Source organism: Erinaceus europaeus, chromosome 17, assembly GCF_950295315.1.
Source record: "Erinaceus europaeus chromosome 17, mEriEur2.1, whole genome shotgun sequence".
Classification (NCBI taxonomy): domain Eukaryota; kingdom Metazoa; phylum Chordata; class Mammalia; order Eulipotyphla; family Erinaceidae; genus Erinaceus; species Erinaceus europaeus.
The window spans coordinates 49,675,094-49,692,270 of NC_080178.1; the positions used below are offsets into that span (position 1 = coordinate 49,675,094).

Here is a 17,177-nt window from a genome sequence, read left to right on the forward strand (position 1 = left end):
GGACTACGACAAACTAAAATCCACACACCTGGTAAGTCCCTTTACTGGCTAAGCCTTCCCATTAAAAGAGAGACAGTTACTTCTGAGTATCTGCCATCCGCTCACTGTCTTTCCCGCACACAACTGTCCTTTTCTCTTCCAGGGGATATCCCCGTTGTACCACTGAATTTTATCATGGTTGCCATAGCGGGGCATTATAGCAGGGACACAGTCGAAGGATGCATTAAAGAAACTCTGCAGCTCTTATCTCGATCAATCTGCACACGAAAGAAAGTTGAATTTACTTTCCAAGGAATCGGTATCCTTACAATTGAAAATGACAAAGTAAAAATGAAATTTTTTCAGGACTTCTTGTCTGCAGTGAATACAAGTGGCAATCTGGAGAAAGATATTGCAAAGGTAATATTGACCTTCTAATTGTTTCTGTTTCTTACAGTTCTCTGTTGTCTACAGAGGTGTCATCCTTCAGTTGTTGGTCTGTCTTAGATGACAAGTGCCCCATGGGCAAAGAAGTGCTTGATTCTAAGTGTCTTACTCAGATAAAATAGTCAGAAGGACAAAACAATCTGAAGGTCTGAGCCAAGGCCAGGGGAAAAATATGGTTTAAAAGTATCTTATTGGGAGTTGGGAAGTTGTGCAGCAGGCTGAGTACAGTTGACCCAAAGCACAAGAACTGGCATAAGGATCCTGGTTTCAGCCCCTGGCTCCCCACCTGTAGGAGAGTCGATTCACAAGCAGTGAAGCAGGTCTGCAGGTGTCTATGATTCTCTCCCCCTCTCCATCTTCCCCTCCTCTCTCCATTTTTCTCTGTCCTACCCAAAAACAAAGACTTCAATAACTACAATAACTACAACAATAAAACAACAGGGGCAATAAAAAAGAGAATAAATAAATATAAAAATAGATAAAAGTATCTCACACACATAATTTCTTTTTGATTATTTTTCTTGGGGAATTAATGTTTTACATTCAACAGTAAATACAATAGTTTGTACATGCATAACATTTCTCAGTTTTCCACATAACAATAAAATCCCCACCTGGTTCTCTGTCATCCTTTTTGGACCTGTACTCAACCACCACTGCACCACGGAATCTTTTACATTCTTCTTCTAGCGTTTGCCCTTCTTCCGTAGCCAGTCAACAGCGTCAGGTTGAGCCTGATGTCTGCTTGTTGCTGGCTTTGAAAGTGACTGGGATCCAATGTGGATTCAGTCGGCTAGGAAGGATCGTCAGTTTCCCCAATAAATGGGTACTCACGGGATGCACCATGAGAAGGTTGATCCAATGCAATATACCAACTCCAGTTCAATTTCTACTTGTGTTTTCTGATCTTGTTTTTAAGCTTCTGCCTGAGAGTGGGATCATCCATATTCATCCTTCTGTTTTTGACTTATTTCACTTAACATGGTTTCTTCAAGATCCATCCAATATGGGCTGAAAACGGTAAAATCACCATTTTTAAAACCTGAGTAGTACTCCATTGTGTTTATAGACCACAACTTGCTCAGCCACTCAACTGTTATTGGACACCTTTGTTGCTTCCAGGTTTTGGCTATTACAAATTGTGCTGCCAAGAACATAGGTATACACACATCTTTTTTGGATGGGCATGTTGGGTTCCTTAGGATATATCTCCAGGAGAGGAATTGCAGGATCATAGGGTAGGTCCATTTCTAGCCTTCTGGAAGTTCTCCAGACTGTTCTCCATAGAGGTTGCACCAAGGAACAGCAGCGCAGGGGGGTTCTTTTGACCCCACAACCTTGTAGCATTTGTTGCTGCTACCTTTTCTGATGTATGACATTTTCATAGGAGCGAAGTGGTATCTAACGGTTGTCTTTATTTGCATTTCTCTGACAGTCAAAAACTTGGAGCATTTTTTAATTTGTTTCTTGGTCTTTTGGATCTCTTCTGTGGTGAATATTCTGTCTATGTCTTCTCCCCATTTTTGGATGGCGTCATTTGTTTTCTTGTGGTTGAGGCTGGTAAGCTCTTTATATATTTTGGTTATTAGCCTCTTGTTTGATGCATGGCATGTGACGATCTTCTCCCATTCTGTGAGGGATCTCTTGGTTTGGGTATTGGTTTCTTTTGCTGTGCAGAAGCTTTTTAATTTGATGAAGTCCGATAGGTGTATATTTGCCTTAGTCTACTTTGTAACTGGATTCATTTCATTGAAGATGTCTTTAATATTTATATGGAAAAGAGTTCTGCCAATATTTTCCTCTGAGTATCTGATAGGTTCTGCTCTAACATCTAAGTCCCTGATCCATTTAGAATTTACTTTTGTGTTTTGTGATTCACATTCATTCCTCTGCATGTTTCAACCCATTTTTCCAACACCATTTGTTGAAGAGACTCTGCTTTCCCCTTTAATAGTCTGGGCACCTTTGTCAAAAATTAGATGTCCAATGTGTAGGGGCTTTCTTCTGGGTTCTTGGTTCTATTCCACTGGGTAGTGTGTCTATTCATGTTCCATTACCAAGCATGTTTGATTACAATGGCACCATAAAAGAATTTGAGATCAGGGAGTATGATCCCTCCAGTTCTGTTCTATCTTAAGATTATTGTTGACAATTCTAGGTCTTTTCTGGTTCCAGATAAACATTTGTAGAATTTGTTCTATTCTCCTACAAAATGTGTTTGAATTCTTGATGGGGATAGCATTAAATTTGTATATGGCCTTGGGTAGTATATTCACTTTAATAATGATAATTCTTCCAACCCATAAACATGGAATTATCTTTCCACTTCTTTGTGCCTTTTTTCAATTTCCTTGATTAGTGACTCATACTTTTTAGTATACAAGCCTTTCACTTCTTTGGTTAGGTTTATTCCTAGACATTTTATTGTTTGTTGTTGTTGTAGTAAAAAGAACTGATTTCTCAATTTTTCTTCTTCTAACGTAGTGTTTGCATAGAAGAATGCCACTGAATTTGAATGTTAATTTTGCAGCCTGACACCTTACTGTATTGCTTGATGATTTCCTAAAGCTTCTTGCTGGATTTCCTAGGCTTATCTATGTATACTATCATGTCATCTGCAAATAGGGAGAGTTTGATGTCTTCTCTTCCAATCTGTATGCCTTTAATTCCTTGCTCCTGCTTGAATGCTAGGGCAAAAACTTCCAACACTATGTTGAATAGTAATGGTGATAGTAGGCAGCCCTGTCTAATACCTGATATGTGTGGAAATGCTTACAGTTTTTCACCATTGACTATGATTTTGGCTGTGGGATTCTGAGGGATCAGAGCTCCAGGACACATTGGTGGGGTTATCTGTCCAGGGAAGTCTGGTGGCATCATGCTAGCATCTGCATCCTGGTGGCTGAAAAGAGAGTTAACATATAAAGACAAACATGTTGTTGACTGATTATGAACCTAAAGGCTTGAGTGGTACAGATGAAGAGTTGGGGTTGGTCTCCATTCTGTGGATATCTAATGGGCATATTTTAGTTATATTCATTTTTCTAGCTTTATTTTTTTATTTATGAAAGGAGACATTAACAGAACTGTAGGATAATAGAGGTACAACTGCGCACAATTCCCACCACCCGATCTCCATAACCCATCTCCTCCCCTGATAGCTTTCCTATTCTCTATCCCTCTGGGAGTATGGACCCAGGGTCATTGTGGGTTGCAGAAGGTGGAAGGTCTGGCTTCTGTAATTGCTTCCCTGCTGACCATGGGTGCTGACTGGTCGATCCATACTCCCAGTCTGCCTCTCTCTTTCCCTAGTAGGGTTGGTCTCTGGGGAAGTGGGATTCAGGTCACATTGGTGGAGACTTCAGTCCAGGGAAGTCTGGTCGGCATCATTCTGGCATCTGGAACCTGGTAACTAAAAAGAGAGTTAACATACAAAGCCGAACAAATTGTTGAACAATCATGGACTTAAAGGCTGGAATAGTGCAGATGAGGTGTTGGGGGGGTACTCACTGCAGACTCTTGTGTACTTCTGCTTTCAGGTGTATATTTTTCCCTGGTTTATGGACACATGTGAACATGTGCTTTATCTCAGGGGATCTGGTCTATATCTAGGATTGGGGACTTTATTGGGGAGTGGACCACCTGGAATGGAATTAGAGAATACTATGAAAGGAAAGGTCTTACCTGAGTGATGAAGCTGAAGGGTTGTTGTCCCACACCTGAAGTCTCTGGACACAGTCTGAAGTGAAGCATGCTGGGGTGGCCTGATAGTGACAAAGAGTCATTGTTAAAGTATGCTAGTCTCTTGCCCTTATTGAGCTTTTGCAGTCCTTGCTTTGATAAGGATATCTTGGCAGTAAGTATAATAGGAAATAGGGAACGAACTTCCCTATTCTTTATCCCTCTGAGAGTATGGACTCAGGATCATTATGAGGTACAGAAAGTGGAAGGTCTGGCTTCTGTAATTGCTTCCCCACTGAACATTGGCATTGGCTGGTCAATCCATATTCCCAGCCTGTCTCTCTCTTTCCCTAGTGGGGCAGAGATCTGAGATAGGTGTGGCTCCAGGTAGAGTCGTCTGTCCAGGGAAGTCGGTTGGCATCATGGTATCATCTGGAACCTGGTGGCTGAAAAAGAGTTAATATAGAAAGCTGAACATATTCTTGACTAATCATGAACCTAAAGGCAAGGATATTGCAGATGAAGATTTGGGGTCTCTATTTTGGAAAAAGCAGGTCTATTTTAGGTTTATCCAAGGGGTTCATTTTTGCCTGAACCTAACAGGTAATATGCAGGTGGACACAGGTTATTGTCTGGGGAAATGGTGTAATAGTTGGAAAAGGGACTAGAAAGCTGGATCTGGGAGAAGAGTAGGGAGATCGTTATTAAATGGACGGTAAGCTTGAGGCTTTAGTCACTGAGCACCCAACAAGCCAGCCTTCCAGTAGCATTGCTTCCAGGGAGCCTTTGAGTCATCTATGTCCTGGAATGTAGACCAGGTATAAATCTCCTCTCTCCCTATTTTCCAGAAAACTCAAAATGTCAATTCAACTATAGCAAACATCAAAACTTCGAAGAGAAATCCAAACTGTGTTCTTTCCTTCCCCAGGTGAGTGCCTTGCCCCATAGGTTCCATGGACCTATCAACTCTGGCCTCCCAAACTCTCTGCCAACCACATACCACTCTGACAGCCCTGTACTGAATCTGGTGACAGAACTAGAAAAGACACATTCAAACTGAAACCAAAACCCAGAGGCATCCCCTCCTTCCCCCCCCGCCCCCCGGAGTACTTTTGAGACCTCAGTTTAGAAGAGGCAGGTCACAGTCAGACTCAGGCTAAAAAAGAAAAGAGTCTTCAGTCTGTGACTTCTGCATAACAAAGTCCAGGCACTCACTCATGGAAGAGAAGTAGGTTTATTTCAGTATTATCATGCTGGCTGGGGTGCTGCTCAGAACTGAGAATTCTCCTAGTATCTTATTCAGATCCAGTGAGCAGGCAAACATTTTGGTCCATTCCTAGAATTGAATTTGAATTAAAAGGAAATAATGAAACACTGGAAAAAATTGAACAACCTAAACTGAGGAAATCCGTGTTAAGAATGAAGTCAGACAAAGATGATGTGCAAGGTAAGCCAAAGATTTTAGCTGTCTTCTCTTTTCTGCTAAGCAGCAGGGCATTGTTGCTGAGCAACTCCTGTGCCGAAAATCAGTACCATTAGAGTTATAAGAAATGTGTTCTTCTAAGAAACTGGTCTTCTAGAATTTTCTTTTTTTTTTAAATTTTATAATTATTTATTTTCCCTTTTGTTGCCTGTTTTTTATTGTTGTTGTAGTTGTTATTGTCATTGATGTCCTTCTTGGATAGGACAGAGAAATGGAGAAAGGAGGGGAAGACAGAGAGGGGGAGAGAAAGGCAGACACCTGCAAACCTACTTCACTGCTTGTGAAGGGACTCCTCTGCAAGTGGGGAGCCAGGGGCTTGAACCAGGATACTTATACCCGTCCTTGTGTTTTGTGCAATCTGCATTTAACCGGCTGCGCTATTGCCCGACTCCCAAGAAATATGCTCTTCTAAGAAACAGCTCTTCTAGGGAGTCAGGCGGTAGCACAGCGGGTTAAGCGCAGGTGGCTAAGCACAAGGACTAGTGTAAGGATCCCGGTTCGAGCCCCCGGCTCCCCACCTGCAGGGGAATTGCTTCACAAACGGTGAAACTGGACTGCAGGTGTCTATCTTTCTCTCCCCTTCTTGGTCTTCCCCTCCTCTCTCCATTTCTCTCTGTCCTGTCCAACAACAATGGGATCAACAACAACTACAACAATAAAAACAAAAAAAGAAGAGCTCTTCTAGAATTTTCTATCACACCTTAACTAAAATCCATGAGATTCTCAACTAAGACTCTTTGCTGTCTCTATACAACTTAAAAGACTCAAGTTCATATGGCTACCGGGGGAGTGGAGTGGCCTAGGTAGGTAACAGAAATACATCAAGTGAGCTGCATGTAACATGTTCCATATATATATTCTGAGTATGAGTTTTACAACTGTCTTATATGGCTTAATAGAAAATAGTAGGATTCTCATGTCTGTAGCTGATGTGACTTTGGTTGAAACATATGTAGAAATAACAAAGGTTTTATTTATTTTTTCTAAGTTACTAGAGATAGCTAGAAGTTGCCAGACAATGTTTTGAGGACTGTTCCTTTCATAAAGAGATACTATTTGTTATCTTAAGTTGTTATTTATGCAATCTTTTCCTTTCATTTTCTTCCTTTCTCTCTCTCTCTGTATCTGTCTCTGTGTCTCTCTGCCAGGGATTGAACCTGTGATTTCAGAGCATCAGACACAAAAAAGTCTTTGGCATAACCACTATGCGATCTCCCTGGCCCATTATGCATTATATTAAGCACTTAGCACAGTTGGTGTAGAGTAAGAATGTGTTATATGTTCCTATTGTAATTTTCTCTCTTCATTGTATCTATGACCATTAAAGCCTCAAAGGAAACGACTGAAAGGAAACTTAACTCTATCTCTTATTCCGCAGACAACTTTCTACCTAGACCTCCAGGTCAAAAACCCATTCCAGCAACTGGAAATATTGTTCCCATAATATTGCCTATCTCAGTGGAGCCTAATAAGACTGTCTTTACAAAAACAGGGACCAAAAGGTAACATGCTGGTCTTTTGTGGAGTGTGGGGATTACACTGTACTAAGTGTAGTTTGAGTCTTATCTTGATTCAGGGATATTAGATGTTTCCATCCATGCCTTCACATGGTGTCCCTGCATTTGTGCTCCATGGTGAGGACTGCAGGGATGTCCAGGGCTCACAGTCTATCAGAGGGAAGCTAGGTGTGCATGGTCGTCAGCAGTGCCAAACACACTGGAGACCTCACTTACCTTGTTTAACTTTGCTTTAGAATGTTAATTCCACAGGCAGAAGGTGTGTGTGTGTGTGTGTGTGTGTGTGTGTGTGTGTGCGTGTTCACTGTACCTCCCATGCCTGAGAAAGTGCAGTCAGTAATGCTCAAAAGTCAAGTGTAAACAAGCATGCTGAGATTGAAATCCAGGGTTATCAGACACATAGGTCACTAACCTATACAATGCAGAGCTCAGAAGAGAACCACTCAGCTGTCTTCCATTGGCTATATTTGCCTCTAATTTCACTCTAGATGTGAAAATGTGTTGTTGTTTTTTAATTATTTATTTATTTATTCCTTTTTTCTGACATTGTTGTTTTATTGTTGTAGTTATTGTTGTCTTTATTGTTGGATAGGTCATAGAGAGATGGAGAGAGAAGGGGAAGACAGAGAGAGGGGAGAGAAAGATAGATACTTGCAGTTCTGCTTCACTTCTTGTGAAGCGACTACCCTGCAAGTGGGGAGCCAGGAACTCAAACTGGGATTCTTAGGCCGCTCCTTTTGTTTGCGCCATGTGCACTTAACCCGCTGTGCTACTGCCCGACTCCCTGTTGTTGTTTTCTTATAGTGTGCCACATCCACCCAGTCCATCAAAGAACACCAAAACAGAACCTAAGACCTCTGAGACTACAACTTGTAGGGATCATGAGAAAGCAGGACAGGTACCAGTCTCCTCAGACAAGCAAATGATGGGGGTGGGTGCCACTGAACACAAACAGGGCTGGGAGAACAAGGGTTCTGAGTGAACATAGACCCTGCACATCAAGTGGGATTGTGGCCACTCCTGCAACCCGAGGACTCAGCCTATCAAACCCATTATGCCAATCGCTGTTAAATGTCCTTTTATCAAACACACTCCTGAGACTGGAGAAATCCAGTCATGGGGGAGGCACAGGAAGAAGTGTGAAGATAAGAAAGCAAAAGATAGGAACAGACCCTTGGTGTCATTGTAGGAACTTTGTTACGTGTGTATGCAGCGCACTAAGGCCAACAGTACACTGTATTCTAAAGTCGAGAACAAAGAAGAAGAACAGGACGAGCAATTTCTACATCAATACCAGATAATGAACAACAAGGACACTGCATTCAAAGACCAGGTAGTGTTATGCATTGATTGAGAGGTGGTGCAGTGGGGGCAGCAGACAAGACAAGGCCACTGCAGATGTCCTGCGCATGTCTCCCTGGCAGTGTGCCAAATCAGGCATTTCATGTGAGAATAAAGTTTGGGTCATGTCCAGGTTTCCAGGAACAGACTAAAGTCTTGTTTGGTGCACTATGTTTAGGAGCTGAAGCTAATTTTTGATCTCTTCACAGCTTATATAAATGCCCTGGGGAGGGGTTTGGAGGATTAATGCCTTTACTCTTCTCTGCTGCATGAGTGCAGGGAAGAACATAGATAGCCACCATTTTCAGCTGCCATTCTGCTTGGCTTGCTTGACCCATCAGGCCTTGGGTTTGAAAAAGAAAGGTCTTGACTGGGAAACATTTTGTCAGGGAGCAAAACAAACATAGAAAAGCCCAATCAGTTTGGACTCATTTGAAACACAGTCTTTGTAGAGAGAAAGGTTAGTAGCCACAGAAACAGAATGACATTTTCAGTGTCTGTTGGTTTTATTTATTTATTTTCTTTTTCCTTGCAAAGTTGAGACTAAAATCAGAAAAAGAAGAATGCATGAAGAATGCTGCATATAACCTTGGTGTCGCAGATGCTATAAAATCACAGAGGAATCAGAAATGCCACTTTTCTGTAAGAATTGTTTCTGCCTCTCACTTGCATATAACCCTGTCTGGGAATGTTTGAACCCACCCTCTGGAGGGCAGATTAAAGGTATTCCAGTGGGCTTTACAAGAGTGACACTTACTTTCTGAGTGGGAGCTCATAGAATCCATAGAATCTTGGGCCCCTCCCCACACCCCCAGAACTGAGGTCTCCACAGGTGTAAGACCCTCAGGTGAGCTTTAGGTGCAGAAGTTTCGAGAAACCTCATTACAGATGGTAGTGAATATGCTTCACCACCATTTTCATGTTTTTAGTCACTTTGGCTTCTTTTTTTATCTACCTAAATCATCCTTTTTTCACACCATTATCTAGTTAACCTGAGAACTCTTGGACATGATAGATAGTCCACTGTATTGCCTTTGTTCACCATGCAGGGCTTTGGGCCTAGGGTAGAGCTTAGTAGAAGAACCTATGATTGCACACCTTTGGCCCTGGGGTTAGATTGTTCACAGACACACACACACACACACACACACACACACACACACATATTCACATCACACACATATACATACATACATACACATACCATGGGGAAGAAAAAAAAGACCTGTGACCTCTGGTCAGTTCTGCTCAGAGTCACCTTGGAGCAGGTGAGTTCAACATGTAGCTGCTTCATCAGCACTTTGAAAAATGACTTTTCTTTCTTTTAGATAGATGTAGAAAGCAACCACAGCACTGAGGCTCCTTCAGTGTGGTAGCGCAGGGCTGAAACCCAGGTCTTACCAACGACAAAGCAGTCACTGTATAAGCCAGCTAGTTTCCTAGCCCATCAGTTGCTTTCTTGCTCAGCTCAAAGAAATGAACTGCTCCTCTTTCATCCTAGAATCCATACATCTTTGAGAACCGACCAGAAAGTGCTGCTATTGTCACTGAAAAGAAAAATGAGTATACTAAGAACCTTCTTAAACAAATAGATGCCAATAGTAAACTGGCCAAGAAAAAACAAGAAAGCCAGGAAGTCTTGGAGCAGCTAGAACTGCTGCAACTCAAACAAGAGTGAGTTTTGGTGGACTTGCAGGGAGACTCCGGTGGGGAAGGGTTGGGCAGCACAGCTAGTGCTTCAGCACATCTCAGGCAGCCAACCAGGATCCCCATGCAGCCCGTCATCGCCACCATGCTTAGTGTCAGGACAGCCTTAGTGGCCAGGCACAGTTGTCAGTCAGCACCATGGCCTTTGGCTTTGTGGTCAGTGGTGTTAGTAGAGGAAGAAGGGGCCAGTCTGAGGCAGGGACCCTTCCCAGTGTAGGTTTATCATCAGTCTCTTGGGGGCCCTGGAGCCAAGGTCAGGAGTGTGGGGGCCCAGACTGGAAGCAGGGTTCAGGCCATCATGGAAAGCATTCAACATACTCATACCTGCCATTCTCCTGTAGCTCAGACAGGGATGAACATTTCTCTCATTTCCCACTTCTGAGGAAAGAGAGTGTTTTGTTGCACATGGCTTGAGGCTGAACATTTGAGTCAGGGAGGAGGTTAGGAGAGAAGTGAAGGAAACTGCTGTGGGAAATACTCCCCCAAATGGAGGTAATTCCTGCCTCCATAAAGCTAGACTCTCTCTCTCTCTCTCTCTCTCTCTCTCTCTCTCTCTCTCTCTCCCTTCCTCCCTCCTTCCCTCCATTCCTTCCTTATTTGCCACTATGGTTATTTGGGGCCTGGTGCCCTGACACTTCACTATTTTTGACAGTCCTTTCTCCCATCCAAGTACTAACCAGGTCTGACCCTGCTTAGATTCTGAGATCAGATGACATCGGGTGTGTTCAGGGTGGTATGGCCATAAACCTGACAGTCCTTTCTTTGATAGACTGAGAGAGAGAGAGAGAGAGAGAGAGAGAGAGAGAGAGAACAGGAGAGACACCTGCAGCACTGTTTCACTGTTTGTGAAGCATCTTCTTTCCAGGTGAGGACCTTGAGCTCTCAGGTCTTTACACATGGCAGCATGTGTGCTCTCCCAGATAAGACACCACCAGGCTCCAAGGCCCGTCTCAATCAGGTATAATGGAGGTTTCCAGAAGGAAGTGCCAGCTGTTAATTCCTTGGAACTTATTCCCACTGTAACTTGTTGGGTGTGTTTTGATGATGTTGGTCTCCATTAGAATAAACTGTGGTCTCACCTCCTCCTCTTCCAATTATCAGGATTGATGAACAAAAAGCTGAACTGAAGAAACATCAATTTGAGCAGAGAGAAATGTATAAGAAAGCACTGGAATACCAGGTAAGTGGACGGGTTGCTATTTTGAGAACTGTACACTGCTTCCTAGCACTCTGAACATAGGTGTGTGGAGGGTAGAATACTGGGCCCCCACCCACCTAGCAGGTTTCCTCATGTGAGTTTGGGTGCCCTGGCTCCTTCCTATAAACAGTGGGTCTGTCAGTGTACCCCAATGCTGCAGCCTTCACACTGGCTCTCTCTGTTCCAGCTGAAACACAGGCCTTCCAGACTGCCCATCTATGAGCCCATGGGCACCTTCACCAACTTTGGGCAGAATGAGAAGACCCTGGAGGCCGAGAAGCGGCAGAGAAATATTGAATACATGAAGCAGCAGGTGGAAGCCGCTGCAGGCCACAAAAGACAGCTTATCCTCAGCCACATAAAAAATCTGCAGCAAGAAAAAGAAATGCTCCAGAAAAACCAAGAAAAGTAAGGGGCCTGGCCCTTCCTTCCCCACCATAATCCTCTCCTCCTTTCTCTCCCTCTCCTCCCCCACCCCTTGACACCGACCTTAGTAGAAACATGTGTGGACAGGTGGAGAGTCATGAATGACCCTAGCTCGCCCCAGCCTGCTTCTCATCTCTACTCCCCTGTCAACTTCTGAGGCTGTTGCATGTCACAAGCCACCTTATGGGATGAGTATATATCCAGGGATTAATGTTTTACATTCAACAGTAAATACAATAGTTTGTACATGCATAACATTTCTCAGTTTTCCACATAACAATACAAACTGCACTAGATGCTCTGTAATCATTTTTGGACATGGACTCTCCCCCCACTGCACCACAGAGTCTTTTACTTTGGTGCAATACAGCAACTGCAGTTCTGGTTCTACTTGTGTTTTCTCTTCTGATCTTGTTTTTCAACTTCTGCCTAGGAGTGAGATCATCCCATACTCATCCTGTTTCTGACTTATTTCATTTAACCTAATTTCTTCACACTCCATCCAAGATGGGCTGAAAATGGTGAAGTCACCATTTTTATCACTGAGTAGTATTCCATAGTGTATATAGACCACAACTTGCTCAGCCACTCATCTGTTGGACACCTGGGTTGCTGGTAGCTATTACAAATTGTGCTGCTATGAACATATGTGTATACAGATCTTTTTGGATGTGTATGTTGGGTTCCTTAGGATATATCCCAGGGAGAGGAATTGCAGGATCATAGGGTAGATCCAAGAGATGTGTTTTTAGATGAGTTAAAGGAAACAAACAGCTTTTGAGTGGGGATTCATTGACAGAAACAAGGTTTTGGCTGAAAGCAAGCGGTTCTGGACCCCTTAACTAGGGTTCACTCTATCTGCTCATGTTATTGACTCTTTTTCTTTTTTTTTTTTTTTTTGTTGAAAAAACTTTATTTATTTTGGGTTGAGATTGGTAGAAAAGTAGAGAGAAACCTGTTGCACTTTCCTCCTGAAGTTGGGGACCTGAGGCTTGAACGTGGGTCCTTGCACACTACAATGTGTGCCTTCAGCTAGGTGCCCCACCATCTGGACTCCACCTTTACCTCTTATTCCAAAGAGTGAGAGCAAAACCAGATTTCCCACTGAATCCAAAGGAGAGAGGACTAGGCGGGAGATGGTGGCAGTGGATGGAGTCAGACTCTTGCCTTCCCTCCAGGCATTTAGCAGAAAGATGTGCAGAAGAGGATCGAAGGAACACCATCAATCAACACCTGAGAAAAGAATGGGATAAAGATGTTGTGCTGAAGCATCAGCGAGATGAAGATGCCAAGGCCTTTGACAAGTAATTGCCTTCTGGGGTTGCAAGTTGCCTTCTCTCCCCATTTCCTCTCCTCTGATCTGTGGGTCTATAGAGCTTCATGCAAATGAGTGGGGATTGCCAAGGGAACTCCATGGAGGACAGAAGTCTGGGTTTAGTGTGGGGACAGCTGTGCTGCCTGCTAAATGTCTACCAACTGTGTTTTCCTCTGCCTCTACTCAAGGGACCTTTGTTTTCCTTTTGTGGACGGTGGGGAACAGAGTGTGGGGCATTTCTCTTTGGAAATAACAAGTTTCAAGCAGTGAGTTATTTTCCAACCCAGGCTTATGGAGTGTTAAGAGCAGAGCTGAAGAATCATGGGTAAATGGGCAGTCAGTTAGGAATGGAGTCATGGGTAATGGGTGCTATACTAAGTGAGACACCCAGCAGGAAACAGGAAACAAGACCATCCTCCCAGAGGGTGCCTGTCCCCTCTCCTCAGCCCTGTCTCTCTCTACTCACCACCCAGGAGCAGAGCCTAGGGCCATGGAGGTTGACAGCTAGCCTGGGAAAGTCTGATGATCTTTTGTCTTATTTTCATCTGCCAATGGGGAAAGTTAACATGTGCCTGACTGAGAATGTGAAAAACCTGCAGAATCAGATGGAGCCTATCCCTTCAGATATTAGCAAAGCCTCAATATGCCAAACTTTTTTTTCCTGGACCTTTGGTCAGGCTTATAGTGGAGCTGGGAATTAAACTGAAACTTAAAAGGAAGTGAAAGTCACTTGCAGACCACTATGTTATCTCCCTAGCCCCAAGTATTCTAAATGACCAATTAGCGACTTGTTATCCTAGGTGACCCATGGATAACTCCTCCTCCTCCTTCCTCTCCTCCTACTCTTCTTCCTCTCTCTACTCCTCCTTCACTCTGGCTAATGATGATACAGAGGATTGAACCTGGGACCTCAGAGCCTCAGACATGCAAGTCTTTTGCACAACTGCCATGCTAGCTTTCCCACTGGGATACAATCTGTTCTAGAGAAGATGTTTTGATTTTAGTGGAAGGTGTTTCCTCCCCCTCTCCCATGTAGGGCCGTCATTTGTGGCAGTGAGTGAGAGGAGAAGGGCAGGCTGGGGGCAAGGGGAACAGGTAGTTGGGGGGGGGGTCACTGTCCTTGTCTCCTTTTCACAGCTTTGAGGAAGGCCTCTCACTATTACTTGTGCTTCCTCCCCTGCAGGGCCCCAGACAAACTATTTATTTTGGATCAGTGTAATGACTACAAACACTGCAGACAGTGTCAGCGAGACCCGTCCAACAAGGGCAAGACCCACTTCTGGCCTTATAACAAACACTTGCCAGGGTATCGCATGCTCCTGTGATGCCAGAGTCCGATCCTCGCCTCTCAGTTGTCTTGGGACTCCAGCAGGATGCCATCTGGGAGCTTGCGGAGGAGATTGTGTCTGTCCTCCCACCTTTTGTGAATCCATGTGTGCCTGATCACCCCCAGCCTCCCCCTAGTCCACCTGCACCCCAGAGCATAATGTGACAGCTGTGGGGAGGAGTTATGTAGCCTCAACCTAGGGTGTAGTGCTGTCCTCCACCCACACCACCAACATCAATCTAGCCTCAACCTCACAGCACCTGCTGCCAAGGTGGCAGGGGTGAAGGCACCCAGCCTCACCTGAGCTGTGGTGCGCTGCCCTCACACCCGCCCGCCCCCACATCCCTTTCCCTCACAGCCCTGATTTCAGGAGAGCTGGTGAGAGTGCTCCCAGCCTAACTCTGGACTATGCATCTGACCTCAACCTCCAGCCTGCACCAGACCACTCTCATCCCTCCCACTAAACTTCCCTATCTCCCAGTCTAAACCCCTTGCCCAACCCTCCCCATTCCTCTATTCCAGCCCATCCCCATCCCACCCCTCCCCCCTCAAATCCCACACCTCCCACTCTACTCCTCCCTGAACCTACCCCCTCCCCATTACCCCTCCCTCTCCACTCCAAACCTCTCCCATTCCATTCCCTCTCCCCCACTTTACCCCTCCCCCAACCCACCCCTCCCCACTTCACCCCCCATTCCCCTCACTCTCCCCCAGTCTACCACTCCCCAAACCCACTCCCTTCCCAACCACCTCTCTCCTCCCACTCCAACCTTCTCCATTCCACCTCACTCCACCAACCTCCTTCCCCCCACTCCACCAGTTCCCTTCAGTCCAAGCCAACCCTTCTTGTCCACCAGTGCAGCCTCCTGTCCTCTAGGCTCACCCTTGACCCCATATCACTCAATTCCAGGGCAGCTGGGGAGGGGGACCCCAGCTTTACCCCCTAGCTATGCAGTGCTGTCTTTATTCTCATGCCCTTGGCACCCAGTCCATGTTCCCCAGAGCATCTGCCAAAGAAGCTGGGGAAGAGGCACCCAGCCTCACCTCGCCTGGGGTGTATTCCTGCTTGTGCATGTACCCTCCTTGTGTGTCACCCCCGTCCTTTTCTAAAAAAGCACAACCTCCTCTTGGAATTTATGTTAAAATAATAAAGCATTTCTATGTGCCTGCTTGCTCTTAATCTTTTTTTTTTTTTTTTCTCATCAAGACTTAACCACTATGGGCTGACTTTTTGAGAGACAGAAGCAGCACTGAATTTCCCTCAATTCTGTGGGTGCCAGGTTTGAACCAGGGTCATGCACATGACAAAGCAGCACACTGTTTTAGTGAGCTATTTTTCCAGTCCATAGTTCTTTGTCTAATGTGGTGCCTTGTTCGAGGTGGAATCCAGGGGCCTCATGCCTGCTCATTGTGACTGAGCTACCTTCCTCGGACAACCTGTAAGTCTGTATGTTTTAGAGAGAAGACAAGATCAAACTACTGTCCCACCATCCATGGAGCCCAATCCAAGGCTTCAGCCCTCCAGGGAATTCTTTCAGACAGAGGGAGAGCAGGAAAGACCCCAGTAGGGCAGCTTCCTCCAGTGTGGTGGGGGTTGGGCTCTAGCAGGGTTGAGTGTAGGGCCAAGCAGGGTCTGTTCAGGGAAGCTTTTCTGCCAGCCTTCCACTGGCCTTTATCCAGGGTGCTCCCATGTAATGGTAGGTCTCCAACTCAGGGCCTCCTGCATCAAGGCTTTATCACAGCTCCCTCCTGGGTCCCTGCATGTAACAACTTTCTGTAGCTAATGGTAAGGAACCCAAGGCCCTGTGCTTGTGTAATTCCATTGCTCAGAGGCCTCCTGGCTTTAAATGTTCCACTGTGTCCAGAGGGGGAGAGAGACTAAAGTTACCCTAGCACCGGTCCCCTGACCATGAAGCTCCCCAACCCTTTTACCATTCATGGTACTCTCATGTGGTACAGGGGCTCGAACCCAGGGCCTTAGTATGAAGAGCTATTTTCTGCCTCTCTCCTCCAGAAAAGTTGCTTGTGAATCTGATCATGCCTCCCTAAGCCTGGACTTTTCTGAAGGAATGAATGTTCTGGAACAACCCCCAACCCCCATGAATCTTTAGCCCGAATCCAGGAGTCATGGGACAGAGCTATGCTTTGGGGACACTACACTGAGTGTCAGCACACTGGGAGATATGGAGAGACTAAGACCTGCACGAAAGGGGCCTGTTGTGGCTGAAAGATGGCAGTGTGGCTCTAGGCAGAGCAGGCAGCAGGGGTTTCCTGAGTGTCTGCTTCCTGTGTCATGCAGTATCATCACTGGCACACTCGATGTCAAGGATTGAAGTCAGGATCTCATGCTTGTGACTCGTGTATTTTAGTTACTGCTCTACCACTCTGCTCTCTCACTTCTCAGCTGCATGTCCTGAACCACTCTCCTCCCGTCCAAGTGACTCCCCACATGGCACACTTCTGTCCCCACCAGCAGCTATGGGCACTGTCAGGGCTGAGCTCCAGGTGGGGCTTTTAGATTTCTCACAAGCTTAGGTTCAGAGCTGGCAACAGAAAGTCTGGAGAAATCCTTAAGCCAGATGTGGAGGTAGGTTCTAAAAAGATGGGCACTTAGGGCCTGTGGGACAAGATGTCCCTGGGCTTCTGCTCTTGAGCAGAGAGTTTAGGGATAGACAGTGACAAGGACAGCCATCAGAGGTCATCTGTATTGTGGGTGTCCCTCCCTTGTCCCTGCCCCCAGCCCTGCAGAAATGGCA

General features: G+C 45.2%; 1 protein-coding gene and 1 long non-coding RNA gene across 4 annotated transcripts; both read left to right on the forward strand.

Annotated features, from left to right (window-relative positions):
• The first annotated feature begins 361 nt into the window (after positions 1-361).
• Positions 362-6,260, forward strand: LOC132534061 (uncharacterized). Its single transcript, XR_009545765.1, has 3 exons — positions 362-399; positions 4,956-5,035; positions 5,448-6,260. It is a non-coding gene; the product is annotated as an uncharacterized LOC132534061 (long non-coding RNA).
• A 1,979-nt stretch (positions 6,261-8,239) lies between these two features.
• Positions 8,240-13,119, forward strand: LOC132533872 (coiled-coil domain-containing protein 81-like). Of its 3 annotated transcripts, none has more exons than XM_060176733.1 (4): positions 8,793-9,090; positions 11,257-11,335; positions 11,541-11,761; positions 12,966-13,119. In XM_060176733.1, the coding sequence occupies exons 2-4, from the start codon at positions 11,309-11,311 to the stop codon at positions 13,030-13,032; spliced, it is 315 nt and encodes a 104-aa protein (XP_060032716.1). In that variant the 5' UTR covers positions 8,793-9,090; positions 11,257-11,308; the 3' UTR covers positions 13,033-13,119. The 3 variants fall into 3 exon arrangements, with proteins under 3 accessions (XP_060032714.1, XP_060032716.1, XP_060032715.1); XM_060176732.1 differs by having other exon boundaries at positions 12,958-13,117; XM_060176731.1 differs by lacking the exons at positions 11,257-11,335; positions 11,541-11,761; positions 12,966-13,119 and adding exons at positions 8,240-8,440; positions 9,950-10,349 and having other exon boundaries at positions 8,986-9,090.
• The last annotated feature ends 4,058 nt before the right edge of the window (positions 13,120-17,177 follow it).

Excerpts from the sequence above, each read along its gene's own strand:
- LOC132533872 (XM_060176731.1), top strand. The coding sequence starts at position 8,315 with ATGCAGCGCACTAAGGCCAACAGTACACTGTATTCTAAAGTCGAGAAC. Across the intron at positions 8,441-8,985 it reads ACACTGCATTCAAAGACCAG|TTGAGACTAAAATCAGAAAA; the intron begins GTAGTGTTATGC and ends TTCCTTGCAAAG. Across the intron at positions 9,091-9,949 it reads ATCAGAAATGCCACTTTTCT|AATCCATACATCTTTGAGAA; the intron begins GTAAGAATTGTT and ends CTTTCATCCTAG.